This window comes from Capsaspora owczarzaki, assembly GCF_000151315.2.
Source record: "Capsaspora owczarzaki ATCC 30864 unplaced genomic scaffold supercont2.3, whole genome shotgun sequence".
Classification (NCBI taxonomy): Eukaryota; class Filasterea; order Ministeriida; family Capsasporidae; genus Capsaspora; species Capsaspora owczarzaki.
The window spans coordinates 720,555-738,724 of record NW_011887294.1 but is presented as its reverse complement, the minus strand read 5'-3'; the positions used below and the strand labels follow the sequence as shown (position 1 = coordinate 738,724).

Below are 18,170 nucleotides of genomic sequence, written 5' to 3'. Positions count from 1 at the left end.
CGTTTCGTTGTTTGTCGCACTCACTCTCAGTCTTACTTGTTGAGAGCATGCTGCATCGTGGCAGCACACATCGGCTTGTATTCCTGATCGTCATTGTTGTGATTGTGATTGTTGCGCACTTGGCTGCCGAGACACATGCGTCGTCCGGCGATCGCAGCTGGGATTACATTCAGTGCTGCCAGCCATGCTTCAGTGACTGTGCCAGACAGTCCGACAAGCCGTCCTCGTTGTCGGTGAGAAGTTCAACAACGCTCGCAGAAGAGTGAACGACTCGTTTTCGCAATTTCTCACCAATTTTGACTGAAATCTTGGGTTGTTGATATTCTGAAGGTGCTCGATTCGCTGAATCCGCTGCGATGGACTTGCATGGATGAATGTCGCTACAACTGCATGCACGCCTGCACGGAAGCGCACGTCGCTGCGGGACAGCCCGTGCAGCAGTTCCACGGCAAGTGGCCATTCACGCGCTTCGCTGGGATGCAGGAGCCAGCGTCCGTCCTATTCTCCATCCTCAATGGCATGGCGCACATCTATGGCGCACGGCGATACGCCCAGGCCATCCCCGAGCAGTACGCCTTCCGTCGGCTGTGGATTGGGTAAGCGCAGCTGCCGTCAGAGATTGGTTTCTCAGACAAAGACATGGTTGAGATTTTGCTGGAGAAATTCCTCTCGTACATCTCTGATGTGCAACGTTCGGTTTATTGACTTCCGTTGAGATCGCAGAGCCGGGGCTGGATTGCGATAGCTCACTTTGTTTTCGTTGCGTTTTTGCATCTCTGTCGTTCTTCTGCTTCTCCTGCAGGTATGCCGTCGTCAATGTCAACACTTGGTTTTGGTCGGCAATCTACCACACGCGAGACTTGTTTTGGACGGAGAGGCTCGACTATTGGTTTGCCACAGCGTCCATCCTGTGCTCCATGTTTTGCGGACTGGTGCGCATCAGCAACGTGTTGCATCGCTTCCGCTGGCTGGTGATGGCGCTGATGATGGCTGTGTTTGGAGCGCACGTCATCTATCTCTCGCAGGACCGCTTTGATTACGGCTACAACATGACTGCAAGCGTGGCTGTGTTTGCCGCAAATGCGATGCTGTGGGTCTTGTGGTGCGCGTTTGCCCCAGTTCATCCATTGCTTCCTGTCGTTGAACCAAGACCATTGCAAATCGACCCGCAGCGCGCAATTGATGGCGGCTCTTATCCACCAATACCCTCGCTTGCCTATCGCAGAAAGGCACTCGCCGCCGTTGTTGGCCTCGGGCTATGTGCTGCGTTTGAGATTGCAGACTTCCCGCCAGTTTTCGGGATTTTTGATGCCCATGCGCTTTGGCACGGAAGTACCGTTCTAGTCATTGTAGTCTGGTATTCGTTTTTAATTGACGATGCAAGCTACGAGTTGCACCTGGCTCGATCCCGCTCGGCCAAGCAGTTGAGATAAACAATCATGCTTTGAGTTATGAACAATCGATTTTTGTATTTCAAAAAAAGCTAATCAATCGGAGAAAACAAACAAAACTAGAAATGCGGAGCTGGGTTAGATTGTGCAATGTTGGACGAGAATAGCCCGAGCTTGAATAAGAGAGCCTGCACTCAGGTAGATGAGATGGAGATTGTATGCTGCTTCGAACTTGAGATTGGGCTGCTCGTCTTGGTCTGGTGCCTCAAGCACGCGCTCGTAGTACATTCGAGCAAAATGGTTGATCCCTGCGATGCGACGACACGAACAACAACAACAACAGAAAATTAAGTTGCCCGGCACCACAACTCTGAAAACAAAGGAAATTCCGTTACCAATTTGATGGAAAAACCTCGCAACATTGAAGCACGCCTCCTGATCCCCTTTGCGCGTTTCAAAGTACTGATGCAGCCACGAGAGAGCTTGGACGGCGCTCACATGAGAGTCAGTGCCTACGCGCTTGGAGTAGCAGTAATTGAGGTAGCACATGGCGAGTGCAAGTTGCAGCGTGGGCGTGGCGCCAAAGCTTTGGAGAAGTTCGCGCAGCCGGACTGGCAACCCCAAAAAACACACACACGAAAAGAGAATCGCGCAATGAGATCCTCGGAACAACGGAAAGTCCACTTTGAATACACAACTGCGGCAAGAGCAACAAAACTCATTACCTATTGCTGGAGCATACCGACAAGACGTCATGAGGAAGGCAATGGTCAGCCAGCGAACGCGAGCGGATGGCTGTGTGGAAGCTCCGGCACTCAACGACCAAAGCATACGCCGGGCACCGTCCATGTTGGCTTCCGACCGCTCCATGTACAAGGCGCGGTGAAGCACAGTCCACTTGAGCTCATCTCGGCTCGATAAAGTAAAGCAAAGCCGGAGCGCACGCGAAACGGCCGCTTCGGCATCGCCAACAACGTACGCCACGCAAGCTGTGGACATCTGAAGCTGCGCTTGCTCGGCAGCGTTGAAGCAGGCGGATGTGGATATAATCTCGTCAATAAAGGAGGACATGGCTGCGGCGTCTGGGAGCGACCGGTGGCCCAGCAAGACGCGATGGAGCTGTGAGCAAGCAATGAAAATTGTGAGCAACGCGTAATTCAACACACCGCACCCAACAAGAATACAGTGACACCAACCGAAACAATTAACTGGGCCAGATTGGCGAGCGGAAACTCTGCAACATTCCAATAGACGCTCGATGAACGGGAGAGGACGGGGACAAAGTCTGAACTGCTGTGCTCGTGCATCCCAGAGGCGCTCGCAACGTTGTGGAACCGAGCGTATGATGGCACTGGGGCTTGTGTTGCAGGCAGGGTCGCCAGCGCTCGCACGAGTGGGTGCGTGGCGGGCAAATGGACGAGGCGCGGGAAGAAGCAGACCGCCACGACCCTCAAGCCCAGCTCGATGAACGACTGCATTGCGCCAGAGACCAGTGCGTGCTGAACTTCGCTTCGGGCAAGTTCAAATACGGCGCGGTGAGCTTGGAGCACGCTCGGCTGCACCATTGCCCACAGCTCGTCTTGGCGATCCATGTCGCGCACCCGAAACAGATCCTGAATGGCAGTGCCGCTACCCGCGGCCGTGCTGGTCGAGGCGTGCCGCCGAATGCGTCGACGACGTGGTGGTGCAGCAGAGGACGCGTCGCCCGATTCATCCATTTCCGCCGCTGCTGCATCCGTGGCGTCCTTCTCTCCGCTGCCGCTGCCAGAACGGGCCGGAATGTCCCCACCAGCCTGACTCGTCCCGCTCAGTGTCCGGCGACGGCGGGAGCTCGCAGAAATCGCACCAAGCCCAGAAATGCTGGAAGATCTGCGGCGCCTGCGGCCAAACGGTCCCAAGCTCTCGCTGCTGGCCGATGCGTGGAGCGCTTCTTCCTGGGCCTCTTCATCGCTCGAGTTGAACAAGACTTCGGCGAGGTCGGGAAGCCACGCGTGGCTCGTCACTTCGAGTTGCTGCAGCGCAGGATGAGGCTTCCTGCTGGCCGAAGTTCGCTGCACTGGCAGACTCGCAAGCTCTTGGAGATAGGCCTTGGCGTCTTCGTGGTTTCCCTTCAGGCGGTGCATGTCAATGAGCAGCACGCGAACTGTGGCTTGGACACGGGCGGAAGAGACTGGGCTTGCCCCAGGAACGGGTGACGACGCGGCGGACGCGCGGTGCGAATCCAGCTCAATCGCTCGGGCCAGCACAGTCGTGCCGAGACTGAAGAAATGGTCTGCCTTGTCCTTGTCAAGGCGCATTAGTTGTAGCGCGCAAAAGCCAACCCAGGTCAGGAACAATGCAGCGTCTTGGTCGGTGCCGAGCGGATTGGCAGACTTGCTTGCGGCCTCCAGCCGGTTTGCCACCTTGTGGCACACGGTGAGACACTTGCGCATCACAATGGCTTGGTCGTGCATCTCACGCTGCATTGCGGGCACAGCCATGCGAAGTGCCTGGACGACTGCCTGGCTCTGCGAATACCCGACGGCCACAGGCACATTGCACAGCGTCGAAAAGTGTGCAATGGCCTGATCAGGCTGCTCCTCGTGCAAGTATGCCAGGATGAGCGAAGCAAGCACCGACGGCGAGTGCGCGGGGCCTTTTCCGGTGTGACGTGTGTGCTGTTTGGCGAGAAGCGCGCAAAGAAACAAAGCAAAAACAAAGCAGAAACAAAGCAAAAACCAAACAAACGCGTTAACAAAGCAAACACTACGCGAAAAGAACAATACTTCAACGAGCAGAGATGCCAAGAAGGCAAACAACAACAACAACAACAACAACAACAACAACAACAACAACAACAACAACAACAACAACAACAACAACAACAACAACAACAACAACAACAACAAAATAAGGAAGAAAACACACCTCGCTTTCCCATTTGCGAGTTGCAGCCAAAATTCTCGAGTACTCGTGATGCTTCAAGAGCAAGTCACACAACTTGTTCAAGGCTTCAGTCATATCCGTAATGTACTCGTGCTTGCGCATCGCCTCTTCATCAGCGGTGCCTTCGGGGACGGTGCGGAGCTCGTCGGGCGAAAGAACGTCGAGAAACAGCTCTTCGCCAGGCGCAATACCCCACGCGACAAATCGGGACTCTCGTACACGCTTGACGGCCTGTGCTCGGAGAATGCCGGACTCGTCTCGAGAGTGGACTGAGTCTGTAATGGCCGTGTGCCAAAACTTTAGACGTGCCGTGCGAAGGCCTTGGGCCTGCTCCTCCGAGGGCAGCAGAATGGCCGACAGCACCTTTTCAGCCCGTGCAAGCTTATTCTGCTTGATGTGGATTTCGGCGAGTTGGTTTCGAACGTTGATGGCGAGGGGCTCAAGGTCGATGACGCGCTGCAAGTCGGCCTGCGCCTGGGGCAGCTCGTTCATTTCCTCGCAGATGCGCGCGCGGTCTGCCAGCACGCCAGCGTTTTTGAACTGGGAAAAGCGGACGGCGCGATCAATCGCCCAGCGGGCGTGGTCAACCTTGCCCAGGCGGAACCATTTGATGGAGAGCTGCTGGTACCAGCTGATGCACAAACGACCCGGCATGAGCTGCACAGCAAGGTAGAGCCAATCAGCCGCACCCGATTCGTTGCCTTTGGCCTCCTGGCACTGCGAAATCAGCAAGTATGGATCGGGACATCGCGGCTGATGGCTCTTAATTTCGTCGCATTTGACCGTGCATTCGTCGTAGCGCCCTTCCTCAAACAGCTGCTTGGCATGTTGGAAATGCAGCTGCCACTGTTCGGTCAGCTGCACGGTCTCGGCACGCTCCTTCCGGTACCGCTTCCAGTTGTGCTCGCGCTTGAACGCCTCTCGCTCGTCTCTGCGTTGCTGCCGCTCGAGAATTCTGCGCTGTCGACCGCCCGTGCTTTGCAACGCCAGACGAGCGATGAGCTGTTGCTGCTCCTCCTGAGCTCCACGTCCAATTCGGCCGACTGTGAGTCCTCCCGCGGCAGACAAGTAGCCCGTGCTGCCTCGCTTTGAGGCGGCGCTGCTAGACGACGCCGACGCATCCGCGTCGCTGGTTCGACCGCGAGCCGACGGCGAGCTGCCATGCGGTAGCCGCCGTGCTTGGGTGAGTGGCGTTGCTGCAAAGGATTCTGTAGAAGAGAAGAAATTGGAGCCCTGGGTCGAGGAGGATGCGTCCGAGGTTGCTGCAGCTTGCACTGGATACGGTGTGGAGTATGAGGAAGATGCCGCGGCTTCAGCTGGTGTGGTTGACAAAGCGGAGGCGTTGGCAGCTCTTGATGGCTCGATCTGCATCGGTGCAGGTGATTTGAAGCGCGACGAAGCAGTCTCTGACTGCTCCAACCGCTGAATCAGCTGGTGAGGGAGCAACTCTGACGCCGTCGCCGTCCGCTTTGCATACAGGGCTGCTGCTGCCATCAGTTGGGGGTTGGGTGCATCCCGAATACGGGCGTGCTGCTGCTGTTGTTGCTCTAGAGCCTTCAGGCGGGCCGCCTCGGCACCAGAGAGCGGTTGAGAGCGCAAAAGGGGTGCGGTGTCCATCGCCACTGCGAAGGACGTCTGTTGCTGTTGCTGTTGCTGCGGCTGCGACCCTTGTTCCATCACAGCTGTTGCTCTGGAACTCTGTGCACCGATGTCCTCATCGTCGCCTTCATCGTCTTCGTCGCCTTCATCGTCATCGTCGTCGTCGTCGTCATCATCATCATCATCATCATCATCATCATCGTCGTCGTCGTCGTCATCGTCATCGCTGCCGCCATCTGCCGAATGAGCGCTTGATGGTCTGCCAATCGCAAACTCAGAGCTTTTGCGAGTGAAGCACTCGTCAACTCTGAGACTGCTTGAGCAGCCACTTGTGCGATCGCCTGCGCCTGTCTGGTTGTTTCCTCGCTTTCAGACACTGTCTTGCTGACACCGGGCCTCGCGCTGGCTGGAGCACCACCCGTCGCAGTCCAGCCAGAGCCAGCTGCAGCAATTGGTTGTTGCAGAAAGCCCGCCAAATCGCTCGTTCCCGCGCCAATGCCGCCTGCTGCGCCGCCAGCAGCACTGCCTGCGCTGTGACCGGCGGCGGCCGCTCCTGCCAGCGTGAATCGACTCAGCCCTTCTTGCTGCATTTGCTGCCTGACTGCAGCCTGTGCCGCCGCAGCCGCCGCGTACTCGTCCTTGTCGTCCTCGTCGTCGTCCTCATCCTCGTCGTAGTATGCGAATGTCTCCATGTCCCGCCCATGGCGTTGCCTCGCCTTGCGATTGTCATCATTGAGATCGTCTTCGAGGTCGTCGTCGTTGTCGTCGTCGTCGTGGTCATCGTCGGACTCGGCTGCGCTGTCGCTGCCTGGCTCTTCAAACTCACTGTCGCTCGACTCGTCTGCAGCGCGGCGCTTCTTCTTGCCCTTTGCCTTGATATTCCTGCCACTCGTGCTGGCACTAGTAGTATTGGTACTTGTATTAGCATTGGTGGCCGAGGCGGATGGCGGCGTGGTCTCCGTCCCTGGTCGCTGCAGGAAGAGTCGCTTTGAGCGATCCATACTGACTGAGACTTGACGCTGAGACTGAGACTGAGCTGATAAAAGCCAAACAAAACAAGCACGACATGATTGAATCGTGCAACACCCGGCTTTTATCAGAGCTTTTCTGAGCTTTTCTGAGCATTTCTGAGCCAGCTCAGTCTGTTTTTGTTTTTCTCTGTTTCAATTTCTCTTGATTGTTTGCTTGCCATCCCATTCATACGCTCTCTCTCTCTCTCTCTCTCTCGCTCTCTCTGACATCAAATCAATGCAAAGTCAATCCGATCCGACGGAAGGGGAATGAAGTTTTCGATTGTAGGCGCACCGGGCAGCGAGAGCGAGGTGAGGTGAAAACAGTCCTGCAACAGTCATCAATCACGGCTCAGTTGCCAAACAACATCACGAACTCTGACCTCGACTGCTGTCCATTCTGGTTGCCTGTCTGGGTTGCTCCTGTTCTAATGCTGCTGTTGTGTTGTCAATGTTGCTCGCCATCAGCATGCCGTGCTGCAGCTGAATGAAGCGCTGCAACGCTGCATGGACCCGTCACCGTCACAGGTGGCCGCAACCTTGGCGTACAGCGTGCACCTCGATGACGCTGGACGGCGCCTCGGGATGCTTGAGCTTGGAGATCGCGCTGGTGAGCGGACGGGCAGCGCGTCGGTTCTGTCATCGGACCCTGCTCCGCACCTCCGCTACCAAGGCAAGCAGGAGTTTGACAAGGTCCAGCTCAAGTACAACAGCAATGCAAACTCGGTACAGTAGTGACATTATTTTCGCAATTGCAACAGGAGCACAAATCAAGATAAAAAACCAGCCAAGTGTTTGAAGCACTGGTGACTCTCAGCATCTCACAACTTGAGCTTGGTGCTGGCTTTGGCGTTGCAAAAATAGGCTCTTGCTGCGATTAGTGATGGTACATGTGATGTCGCAGTCGTACACATCGAATCGGTGGCAAAACCCGCTCTGGACACGATCGACGCGATCGCCGCCCACACAAATCTCAGAATCTTGTGCACGTTTTGCCCGACCGTTTCCTTTGTTCTTGCTCGAATTCCTGGAGGCAACCCGAATTCGGACTCTAATGTAAGCCCCTTCCACCTTGTTTCAACAATTTAAAAAATGAGGGCAGTGGCCGTGTTGCTCGATCGATCGAGGATAAACTGACCGAACTTTGTTCTTTCAATCGCCTAGCTGGTCGTTTGCTCAGAACAAGCGGACGAGAGCCTTAAGGATTGGCTGTCGACTGTTTTTCTCGGTCCAGTCATGCAGGACCGAGTTTACACCCTTGATGAAGTCGCCCCGCATGCGCAAGCGTTGCAAAATTCATCGCCGCGCGAGTCATATGCCATGTAAGTCCGCTCGGTTATCTTTCATTCGTGTTTTAGAGGAAGCAGAACCAGAAGAACCAGGTGATGAAGAAGAAGGTGATGAAGTAGAAGAAGAAGACGACAACGATTTTGTGCTCATCCTCGCTTTGCCGTAGAAACTGCGTCGTCTCACATCGAACAGCGGCCGTGATGGGACTTTCTATTATCTGCCATGTGCCGACAACAATTTCCAATGCATGGGTCAAATCGCAATTCGCCATGGTCACGAGCAATCCAGGTCCAGAAACCAGCCACGAAGCAGGCCGTCGACAGAGCCTGCTGCGTTTAACAACCCAACGCTTGTGCCCTGCTGGTTGCGAAACAGTCAGCGCCTACTCGTTCGTACTTCCCAACAAAAGCGGTGCTCTTCTTCGCGCCACACAAGTGTTTAATTTGCGCAATCTCACTGTTGGAGCAGTGCACAGTCGCTCGATTCGTTCTGCCAACCCCAATGTTAAGCCTGTAATGCTTTCAATGCCCCATCCACAACAGCAACTCGCGCGACGGCGCAGTCTTGCAGTCATCTGACTCTGTGTTTTTGTTTTGTTTTGTTTTGCTGCTTTTTTTTTTTTGGGAATTGGCACCCACACAGGATGTCGGGCATACAACTTGGATTGAGTGTAGTCGAGTACCTGTCCAAAAACATCAAGCCATTCTGGATGATTTGGCAGATGTGGCCAAGGCGGTTCAATGGCACGGCGCGTTTCCCGCGTCGATCAAGCTTCCTATTCCATTTTTTCAAGACCAGTGCTACATGTGCCGCAATGTCTTTCAGGACATCCAGTTGATGTCCGACTCTCAGCCGTCTTTGGCTCCGCTGGTCGTTTCGGCCGCGTCGGTCGAGCCCAACGACTCGTCCAACTTGCCCATGAACATTCTAGACTTGCCGTTCGAGGTCATGGAGCTCATCTTGATGCACGTCGCAGCACCTCTGCGCGATTATTCTCTGGTGCATCCACATTTCAGGCCGTCGTCGGCTGCGGCATGCGCCGTGCGAGTGATGGTGGTCGCGAAAGTGTGCAAGCGCTGGAGACATGTGCTGCACCGGTGCTCGTCCTTGTGGCGCCAGCTCTGCTTGGCCCGTGAGCGCGAGATGGTTTCACAACGGATTTTGACGTCGAGTTTTGTCTCTTATGAGACAAGTCTCCAGCATTGGAAGCCCTTTCGCCTCACTGAGTCGTGCACCGCAGCTACTTCGGCTGCCCAACTCGGCGAAGAACCGCTCAGCAAGTGGTACTTGGCGTTCATGCACTGGTCTCGAACCTTGCAAAACTGGGAGAGCGGTACGCACTCGATCAAGTACTTTCCGGCGCCTCAACTTGCAGAAATCTGTCAAGGCCCAAGAATTGACGCGTACGTGGCGCTGGCTGATGGGCGTCTCGTGTGCATCGTGAGACCGCAACAGCATCAGTATCTCAGTGAGCAATGTGCTTTGGTCGTGTTGACCCTTTGCACCCGTGACCAAGACGACGGGCACGAAATGGCTTGTGAAGAGCGGCCTTTCTGGCACGTTCAGCGAGTGCCGCTTTCGCTGAACTTGCCGAAGGTGACCCGATTGTTTTCCGACGGCCTTCGCGTCATTTGTGCAAATTTGGACCAAGCCGAGTGTTTTGACTTTCGAAACGCTAGCACACCGCGCTCCATTCGCACAATTGAAGTCGCTTCCATTGCTTCGGTCGCGTTCCTCTCTGAAACGCGTGTGGTCGTGGCGGGAGAAGAGGCTGTTTACTCTGTTGCTTTGGACAGTCAAGCGCCACCAGTTCTGATTTCGGACATGGCTGGAGTAATCGTCATTGGGCAGCCAGTGGTGTCGACAAGGTCTTCTCTGCGTCGCGCAAGCTCAAGCCAACCAGTCCCGTTGATTGCATTCCAACGTCAACCCGGGACTACCCTGGCGATCAGCGATCAGACCGACTGTCAGTGGACATTTGATCCTCTCAATCATTACGTCGTATTCAAGCCGCTGAACGCGAACGGGGAAGACCACCTGCCGTTCGCATTGAATGTGCCATTTCAGAGGTACTTTGAGGATGGCGAAGATTCGGCCACGGGTGTTGTGGGATCTCATGCGCTCCTCTACACGCGCTCACCAATCACCGCCAAGCAAGTCCACTCACAGTGTGACACTTGGCAATTGCGCCTTCCGGGAAAGGATCACATAGTCGTTCCGTACCAAGGATCTCAGTTGTTGGCGATTCCCCGTTCGCCGACTCTGGCCAGTAGTGGAGCTGCTCTCGTGAATTTTGCCCCACAGGACTAGGCTTTGAGTTTCGCTGTTGTGCAACTAGATGCTCGGAGGAGTTTGCCAACGCGCGTTCTGGTTGCACCCTTTTTTGTTTGCCGTTTGTGTGTTGTTTATTTTGAATCTTGTACTGATACATGCATCTTACTACTGCAGAGTGTGTCAGTTTGAATCAAACCCCCCTTCCCCTTTCCCTTCCCCTTCCCTCCCGCTCAGAGTTCATCCTATTGTTTGACAAATCCAGCTTCAGTCCTAAATTTGTTTGTCCATTGCTTTTTTGTGTTTTTTTGTTTTTTTGCAATCATGATGGAAGAGACGAATTTCGATTTGGGCAGCTTTGCCACCCCGTCGACAAGTGCTCTGCTTGGGACGACGGCGGGCAGCAGTGTGCATCCGTCCACCTCGCACGGTTCCAGCGGTGGGCCCAGCGACGACCCGGACAGAGAGCAAGACGACGGCCAACAAGAAGGAGGAGGAGGAGCCAATGACGATTTGCTGGGCATGCATCATCGCCAGACGACCTCGGCGGCTGCGTCTGCACAGCGCTTCATTGACGACGACGATGATGATGACGGCAATGCTGGTGTCGATGGTGGTGCGGACGGCGCCATGGACCAGGCGAACGGCGTCGAGCGCGGGAATCGCAACCGTAGCGCCACCGATCCCAGCGGCGGCCGACTGCTCAACGCAGGTGCCATTCACAGCCGCAGCAGTATTAGTAGTAGTAGTAGCAGTAGTAATAGTAGCGGTGGTCGTAGTGGTGGCATCGCCAGCGGGAATGGCACTCGAGGCACAGCTGCCTCAAGCTATGCAAACCGCGGCCGCTTTGACGTCCAGTCAGTGTACGAACCGACGACGCACCACTTTGAGAAGGTAAGCAACAAGCTTTTCAGGAGGCAGCGTTCCATCTTTGTTTTTGATGGAGTCACAGTTTTGCATCGGGTTTCTGAGCTGTGTTTTTGGTTTTCCGACCAATTTCTGTTTTTCTGTGCGCAAATTCGTTCCTCTGCTTGACTCACAAATCGTACATCATTTTGATACAATGAAATGTGCTTTTGATGCTTGTTTGATACGCAAATTACTCTATTCCCTGCCTGTGGTTATTTGATTTGGCTCGGGACAACCCAGCGAGCGTCAAGCCCATCGTCGACCTACGTCGATCTCATTGCGGCTCCGGTCGAATCGGTGGCTCCGTCAGCGTCTGGATCTGGGTCGGCATTGGGTCACTCGGGTGGACAACCTTCTGCCGTTAATGCAAGCGCTGTTGCCGACGATGGAGGCCTCGGTGGAACTGAGGACGGCATTGTTCACGGCGATGGCGAGGCTGCAGAAATGCTTGACGTGACTGCCTTTTCGCGCTGGCTGACCTGCCTCTGCGTGATTACGTTCGACCTTGAGCTGGGGCAGTCCATGGAGTACATGTACCCGCCGACGCGACTGACCGACCTTGAGAAGGCCAACATTTGCTACCTGTCCTTCCCCGACTCCAACTCGGGATGCATGGGCGACACTGTGTTCAGCTTTCGCATTCGAAAGTCGCAAGGGACCGACGCGGCGCGTGTGAATGCACTCGTCGCTGCTGCTGTCGCCGGAGGCAGCAGCGCAGGCTCTGCCAGTCGCGTTGGCGCTCGGCTGCACGGCGAGCGAAGCGTACCGTCGGCTTCTCCGGCACCTCCCGCCTCGCCGAGCGCTTTTACACGGGTGAGCCGTACGGCTGGCCACGTGCCCTTCTCGCGCTCCGCCTCGTTGCAGGATACTGGAGGCAGCACCGCCATTGCCAATGGAGCGTACTCTGCCGGCGGTCGAGCCGCCGCCAACTTGCCCGTCGGTCCCATTTCAACGTTCTCGGCCGACGCATCAACCTCCAGCTCCGCTGACAGTGACTCGTCCAGCGGCTCGGGCGCAGTGTCCAACTTTCTTTACGGCCACGTCTTTTTCCGCCAGATTCGCGACGGCGGCTTGAAGCGTGGCTACTTTCAAAAGTCTGTCGTCATTGTCTCTCCGTATCCCTACCCATCCCTGTACGGCAAGCTGGTGTCGCTGATTGCCCCAGAGTACTTTGCCCACGGTCGCCCCTTGCTCGAGGCTGCCAGCCAAAACATTAGCCGATGGCCGGCGCCACGGCTGGGAGAAAACTATGAGCTTCCCATCCTCGGGCATGTGCTGCGTCTGCGCATTCCGGCTGTGCATGAAAAGCCGTCCTTCTATCAGATGAGCAACGCTCCAGACCATGACCCAGACGTCATCCACGCAACTCTCGACGATGTCAACCTGTACAGCGTTTTCAAGGCCGTGCTTCCCGATCTCCAGACGCTGTGGGAGCTCGTACTCGTGTGTGAACCCATTGTTGTGTTTTCTCCGTCGCCTGCCGTTTCGTCCAACGCTGTTCTGGGCTTGATTAGGTACAGTTGAACAGCAACAACCAAAAAAAAAAAAAAATTGAAGCAAAAAAAAAAAAAAAAAAAAAAACGCGTTTTGCTTGTCGCGATGGTGCGAGCGCACTGTAGTTAATTCACCTCTCCCTCTGTGTCTTGGATAGCTTGATCAATCCGCTACAGTATGCGTGCGATTTTCGGTCGTATTTTACCATTCACGACTCGGACTTTAAAGAGTACACGGCGCGTAATCGGTCGGTTCCGTCCGCCATTCTTGGTGTGACCAACCCCTATTTCATCAAGGCACTCCATCACTGGCCCAATCATGTCAGCAGTTTGCCGCAGTCTGCCAACGTTGTTGCGAATGTTGTTGTCACTAACTCGCTGTATTTTACTTTATTTTATTTTATTTTTTTTGTTTTTGTTGGTTGGTTTTCGCGGGGTTTGTGGAAACACCATTGCAGGTGGTCGTGGGCGAGCCACTCAAACGCCAAAGTTCGCCCGTACCCGGTGCTCAGCCGTCAGGCTCGGGATTGAGCGCAGCAGCTCCGGTCAAGTCGTTTGCCTTGTCTCCTGCCAGCAAGCGACCAAAGTCCGAGTGGAAACAGTGCGTCCAAGTTCAGTACAAGCCCCGGATTGAGCGGTCAAAGGCGCTTCTCAAGCAACTGGAGTTTGACGCATCCATGTCCGACTCGGCGAAAACAGCTCTCTTGCGGCAACATTTTGCAGCCCTGACGGATGCATTCATGGGCCCGCTTGAGCGCTACTTTGCCAGTCTGCTCCCGCTCCAGCGTCACATTTCCCCTTGGAAGCATCTGCCTGCGCTGAGCCGCTTTGTTCCCGAAGATTTTCTCAAGTCTGTCGAGCAGGTGAGTGTGAAAGTGTTTTGTTTTTGTTTGTTTGGGTTTTTTTTTTTTGTTATTTTGGTTCTCCTCCCCCGCCCTCTCACTTTGCTCGAAAATATCAAATAGCTGGGCCCGCAAGTCACCTCCGGTCGCAAAGGCGATTGGATTGGCTTGTACAAGGCGTTCTTGGAATGCCCGAACTTTAAGGAATGGCACCAAGGCAAACAGCGGGAGGCAAACGATCGCCTTCGCAAGCTGTACCTGGAGAAGGTCTGCGAAGCCGATCTCGCGCAGTGGGTGCAGGACAAGGATGAGCTTCACCTTGTAGACCTGTTGGTCCGCTTGCGGGAAGAGATGGTGAGATGTTTTCGAAGACTCTGGTTTTGTAGGAACGTTCTTGTTGTTTTGTCGACGCTCTCTCACTTCAAACGTCCCGCCCTCTTTTTGCTCCTGTCGCAGACCAACCCTGCTTCGCAAAGATTCATTACGCCCGCCATGTCACGCCAGTTTGGAGCTCATATTGATCTTATTCTAAGCAAGCTTCCGAACGATCTGCGTGCGTCTTTGGGCATTCATCAGTAGCGGCATCGAATCGCCCCCTCACATCCTCAAGGCTTCCTCAAGGCTTCCTCAAGGCTTCCTCAAGGCTTGGCGGCAGGCGAAGGACAATGGACGTGAACGCCAATGCCTCTTCCCTGTGATTAACTTTTTTTCAGAAAACAAACAACAAAAAACAACAACAAACGCTCAACTTTCCTGTGGCTAAAGTCTAGTATTTTGATTTTTTATCACTTTCTCCAAAGAAAAAATTAATCCGATAACGCAACACACGGATGATAAACGCAAGAATCACAACAATGAGTTTGCAGGCGCAAACGGCAAGTGAAGCTCTCGGCGCTTTTTTACTTCTTGGCGGCAGTGGCGACCTGGCTGGCAATGCGGTCAATGTCGCGTTGGCCAGTCTGGGAGATGCGGCGGCCACCCTCGGCGTCCTTCTCGACAACCTTCAGCTTCTCGAGCTGCTGAACAGCCGAGCGGATGACGGAGCCAGAGGCGAGGTGAGCGTGCGGGGGCTTGGCGCCACGGCGCTTCTTGCCACCGAATTGGACGCGGAGAGCGCCAACGCCGAGGCCTTGGTGGAGGTAGAGGCGGCGGGCAATGGCGGCAAGGCGGACGTAGTACCAGTCGGGGTCGTAAGGGGGGAGCTCGCGGCCGACGGCGGTCTTGACGAGGTCGAGGTACTTGGGCAGCTCAACCTTGCCAGACTTCTTGAGGTGAGCGGCGTATGCCTTCACGAATGCGTGCGATTCAACGTCCTTGAGGGTGACACCGGGCATTCTGGTGGGGGGAAGCAGCAAAAAAAAAAAAAAAAAAAAAAATGAAGAAAAAAGGAAACGAGACAAAAATGAGTGAACGGACTAGCTTCGAAAGGCAGATCAAGAGTGTGGATCCGTGTCCACCCTTGGAAGTGGAACAGAGCAATGGACGTAGAGCGAGCAGAGTGGTGCAGGCCGAGAGCGAGGAAATGACAAGACAAAAGACGACACGAGGATACGTGCAAGACAAAAGTCCACCTCTGCAGGCTCGGTACAGCTCCACGAAACGCTACTCTTCACATGAGTTCCAAGAGCCATCGCACACATAAGGGCGCCTCAGCGCTGCCAAACGTGAAGCAATGGATGGCGATGAAACGGGAACCACAAAAATAAAAAAAGAGCAAAAATAAATAATAAAATAATAAAAAATAAAAATCATAGACAACTTTGCGCAGCCTGGAAACCTCGGTCGCTGCGTCAGAGCGGGCTTTGGGACGCAAAAACCGGGCGACAAGCTCCGTTGAGCAGGTGCATCCTGCAGGCTGACGGTCGACACGGCGAGCTAGACGCCCCACAACGTCCAAAGCGCAAGAAAAACGAAAGAAAGAAAAAAAAAACCACGTTGTCTCGCGTCCAACCGCTTGTCGCTGCCCTTGAGGCCGTACGCTGGTCGTGCGACCCCATCTCTGCTGGGCAATGGCAGGAAGTCTACTACGCGCATGGGTTGGTCAAGTCATTTGGTCGTGGATGACAGCCGAAGACTCGAAACGGCACGAAAATACAAAAATAAAAAAATCCTTGCAGCCACAAAAAAAAAAAAAAAAAAAAAAAAGATCTCCATGCTTTTCCTGCAGAAGACCATTGCCTCTCTGTTCCCCTTTCTCCCTCTCCTTTCCCCTCTGAAGCTGCTTTTCGGAATAAAAAATCATGCTGTCGAACAGGGCGGATGGCTGCCGCAGGGAGGCTGGTCGTGTCCGGATGCAGGGCGCTTGGATGCGCTCGCCAGCGTGCTCAAGAAGAAGGGAAAAAAAAAAAAGGAAGGCCTTACGTCAAGTTGAAAGAAGAGAGAGAGCAAGCCAAATCAGTCAAAAGCAGAGAAAAGGGGGTAGGGCGGAGGAAAAGAGTGAGGGCGGGTAGCCGAAGCCGTTTTTAGAAAATTTTCGCTACGAGTTTTTTCACCAAAAAGTCCTACCCACGTTGTTTTTGATTTTTTTCTGACTGGATTTTTGTTAGGGTTTTTTTTTTTTTGTTTTTTTTTTATTTTTGGATTTTTTTTTTGATTTTTTTTTATATTTTCGTCCATTTTGTCTTTTGCTCGCTCTCTTCTTTTTCATCCAGGTGTGTAGCATTGCACAAATACGCAGCATTCGGGCTGGCAGTGGTCGGGGATTTGCACTGGCGTTGTTTGTCATCAAGGCAGTGTTTTCAGCGAGTGGGAGACGGGATCAGGCATCGGCATCGACCAGCGATCAGTGGGGAAATAGGAGCGCTTGAAAGGATGGGAGAAGGGACGTTTGGAAAAAAAAAAAAAAAAAAAAAGACATCTCGTCCTTTTTGTTGGTTTTCCCTCTCGGTCTCCTGCCGGCGCGTTTGCTCGTGGACCTCTCCCGCGCTCACCCGTGGTGCGCGTAGTTGCAGCCAACGCATCTCTGGCTTTCCCTGGCTCTTGCGAGCAGCGAGCGGCAGGAGACTAGCACTCGAAGCTGGCTCTCTTTTTTTGCCTTTTTTTTTTTTCGTTTTTCGAGCCTTGCTGGTTTTTTTTTCTTTGCTTTTCTTTTTGGTCGCCCCGCTGTCAAGCCTGGCGTCCCCTGTTCCTCGTCCATTTGCCACGTGTGTGTTGTGTCATCCAGCTCCATGCAATCGTCGCCTCGGTGAACGCACGTCTGGAACTGTTTTTTTTTTCTTTTTTTTCTTTTTTCTTTTTTTGTATGGATTGACATTGGCTTTCATCCACGCGGTCGCGCTTTTTCGTTTCTTTTTTCTTTTTTTCTTTTTTTCTCTCTTTTTTCCTTTTTGTTTTTCTCCTCCACTTCCAGTCCGATGGACGCCATGACACTTTCGACTCGATCCCTGTCCTCGATCCGTGTCATGCAGCCGTTTTGACCCTCCATGAGGCGACGAAGCGTGAAAAGCTCAACCCAGCACGCATTTTTTATTTTCTTTTTTTTTTTTTTTTTTTCTCCTTGTCCTTTCAGCCATGCACGCCAAACTCACTCTTCTCGCTCTCTTGCTCGTGGTCGCTTTGACACACACACTTTCTCTCTCTCTCTCTCTCTCAACACTCAGATCTTAAGCAATGGGTTACCGTGAAGGCACTCGTCACCTTTTCGCGCGAAAGTTCCGCCAACATGGTGCCGTCCACCTGTCGACCTACCTCAAGACCTACCGAGTGGGCGACATTGTTGACATCAAGGGCAACGGTGCTGTCCAGCGCGGCATGCCTTACAAGTACTACCACGGCAAGACTGGCCGCGTTTTCAACGTGACCCCCCACGCCGTTGGTGTTGTTGTCAACAAGCAGGTCGGCAACCGCATCATCAACAAGCGCGTCAACCTCCGCATTGAGCACGTCAAGCACTCCACTTGCCGTCACGACTTCCTCGACCGCGTCAAGGTCAACGAGGCCAAGCGCCTCGCTGCCAAGAAGGATGGCGTCCAGGTCTCCCTCAAGCGCCAGCCCCAGCAGCCCCGCGTCGGCCACGTCGTCCGCACCAAGAAGGTCTCCCCCGAGACCCTCTCGCCCCTCCCCTTCGACGAGCTTGCTTAAACAACAAGAATTTGGTTCTGGATCCTTTCGTACAGAGTCTCTCATCTTTGGGTTTTTGCGCGATTTGCAGTGTCCTTGCTCTTTTGCAGTTGTGCTTGTCCATCAATCCAAAGCTTTTGGTTTCATGATTCATGTGTTTTTGAGGTTTGTGTCTCTGGGTGCAGAGTTGTGATGCAGCGTGCTGTAGGATGCCAGCTTTCCCCCAAGCTGCAACATTCAGTTCAGTGCTTTCGATCGACTCCATTTTCTCTTGCAGTTTTTTGCGTTCGGTTGATCTCGATGTGTAGCAAGACTTGCACTGTGGTCTATGGTCTCTGATCCTCCGCATCCAGCGTCGATTTTGTTTCTGTTGTTGTTCGT

General features: G+C 54.0%; 6 protein-coding genes across 6 annotated transcripts; 4 read left to right on the top strand and 2 right to left on the bottom strand.

Annotated features, from left to right (window-relative positions):
• CAOG_02226 (post-GPI attachment to protein factor 3) lies at nucleotides 1-1,499 on the top strand. The gene is made up of 3 exons (XM_004348926.2): nucleotides 1-233; nucleotides 331-596; nucleotides 803-1,499. The coding sequence occupies exons 1-3, from the start codon at nucleotides 48-50 to the stop codon at nucleotides 1,431-1,433; spliced, it is 1,083 nt and encodes a 360-aa protein (XP_004348976.1). The 5' UTR covers nucleotides 1-47; the 3' UTR covers nucleotides 1,434-1,499.
• CAOG_02225 (hypothetical protein) lies at nucleotides 1,449-6,916 on the bottom strand (the record flags this gene model as incomplete). The annotated part of the gene is made up of 6 exons (XM_004348925.2): nucleotides 1,449-1,699; nucleotides 1,787-2,002; nucleotides 2,117-2,510; nucleotides 2,588-4,048; nucleotides 4,299-6,151; nucleotides 6,214-6,916. 6 exons carry the CDS (start codon nucleotides 6,914-6,916, stop codon nucleotides 1,530-1,532), a joined length of 4,797 nt encoding a protein of 1,598 aa, XP_004348975.1. The 3' UTR covers nucleotides 1,449-1,529.
• Nucleotides 6,917-7,068: 152 nt separating this feature from the next.
• Nucleotides 7,069-10,695, top strand: CAOG_02224 (hypothetical protein). Its single transcript, XM_004348924.2, has 6 exons — nucleotides 7,069-7,237; nucleotides 7,394-7,651; nucleotides 7,790-7,981; nucleotides 8,090-8,247; nucleotides 8,382-8,727; nucleotides 8,858-10,695. The coding sequence occupies exons 1-6, from the start codon at nucleotides 7,196-7,198 to the stop codon at nucleotides 10,523-10,525; spliced, it is 2,664 nt and encodes an 887-aa protein (XP_004348974.1). The 5' UTR covers nucleotides 7,069-7,195; the 3' UTR covers nucleotides 10,526-10,695.
• A 75-nt stretch (nucleotides 10,696-10,770) lies between these two features.
• CAOG_02223 (hypothetical protein) lies at nucleotides 10,771-14,356 on the top strand. Its single transcript, XM_004348923.2, has 6 exons — nucleotides 10,771-11,380; nucleotides 11,636-12,909; nucleotides 13,047-13,209; nucleotides 13,347-13,751; nucleotides 13,854-14,084; nucleotides 14,187-14,356. The coding sequence occupies exons 1-6, from the start codon at nucleotides 10,811-10,813 to the stop codon at nucleotides 14,307-14,309; spliced, it is 2,766 nt and encodes a 921-aa protein (XP_004348973.2). The 5' UTR covers nucleotides 10,771-10,810; the 3' UTR covers nucleotides 14,310-14,356.
• A 123-nt stretch (nucleotides 14,357-14,479) lies between these two features.
• Nucleotides 14,480-16,114, bottom strand: CAOG_02222 (ribosomal protein S19). The gene is made up of 2 exons (XM_004348922.2): nucleotides 16,092-16,114; nucleotides 14,480-15,065 (listed from the first exon to the last, which is right to left on the bottom strand). Exon 2 carries the CDS (start codon nucleotides 15,062-15,064, stop codon nucleotides 14,630-14,632), a length of 435 nt encoding a protein of 144 aa, XP_004348972.1. The 5' UTR covers nucleotide 15,065; nucleotides 16,092-16,114; the 3' UTR covers nucleotides 14,480-14,629.
• A 221-nt stretch (nucleotides 16,115-16,335) lies between these two features.
• Nucleotides 16,336-17,938, top strand: CAOG_02221 (ribosomal protein L21). Its single transcript, XM_004348921.2, has 2 exons — nucleotides 16,336-16,381; nucleotides 17,330-17,938. Exon 2 carries the CDS (start codon nucleotides 17,340-17,342, stop codon nucleotides 17,808-17,810), a length of 471 nt encoding a protein of 156 aa, XP_004348971.1. The 5' UTR covers nucleotides 16,336-16,381; nucleotides 17,330-17,339; the 3' UTR covers nucleotides 17,811-17,938.
• Nucleotides 17,939-18,170: the final 232 nt, after the last annotated feature.

Bases quoted from the DNA above. Each gene is read 5' to 3' on its own strand.
- CAOG_02226 (XM_004348926.2), top strand. From the start codon at position 48: ATGCTGCATCGTGGCAGCACACATCGGCTTGTATTCCTGATCGTCATT. The intron at 234-330 runs GTGAGAAGTTCA...GATATTCTGAAG, and splicing joins ACAAGCCGTCCTCGTTGTCG to GTGCTCGATTCGCTGAATCC. The intron at 597-802 runs GTAAGCGCAGCT...CTTCTCCTGCAG, and splicing joins TTCCGTCGGCTGTGGATTGG to GTATGCCGTCGTCAATGTCA.
- CAOG_02224 (XM_004348924.2), top strand. From the start codon at position 7,196: ATGAAGTTTTCGATTGTAGGCGCACCGGGCAGCGAGAGCGAG. The intron at 7,238-7,393 runs GTGAGGTGAAAA...GCTCGCCATCAG, and splicing joins CACCGGGCAGCGAGAGCGAG to CATGCCGTGCTGCAGCTGAA. The intron at 8,248-8,381 runs GTAAGTCCGCTC...GCTTTGCCGTAG, and splicing joins CCGCGCGAGTCATATGCCAT to AAACTGCGTCGTCTCACATC.
- CAOG_02223 (XM_004348923.2), top strand. From the start codon at position 10,811: ATGATGGAAGAGACGAATTTCGATTTGGGCAGCTTTGCCACCCCGTCG. The intron at 13,752-13,853 runs GTGAGTGTGAAA...AATATCAAATAG, and splicing joins TTCTCAAGTCTGTCGAGCAG to CTGGGCCCGCAAGTCACCTC. The intron at 14,085-14,186 runs GTGAGATGTTTT...CTCCTGTCGCAG, and splicing joins TCCGCTTGCGGGAAGAGATG to ACCAACCCTGCTTCGCAAAG.
- CAOG_02222 (XM_004348922.2), bottom strand. From the start codon at position 15,064: ATGCCCGGTGTCACCCTCAAGGACGTTGAATCGCACGCATTCGTGAAG.
- CAOG_02221 (XM_004348921.2), top strand. From the start codon at position 17,340: ATGGGTTACCGTGAAGGCACTCGTCACCTTTTCGCGCGAAAGTTCCGC.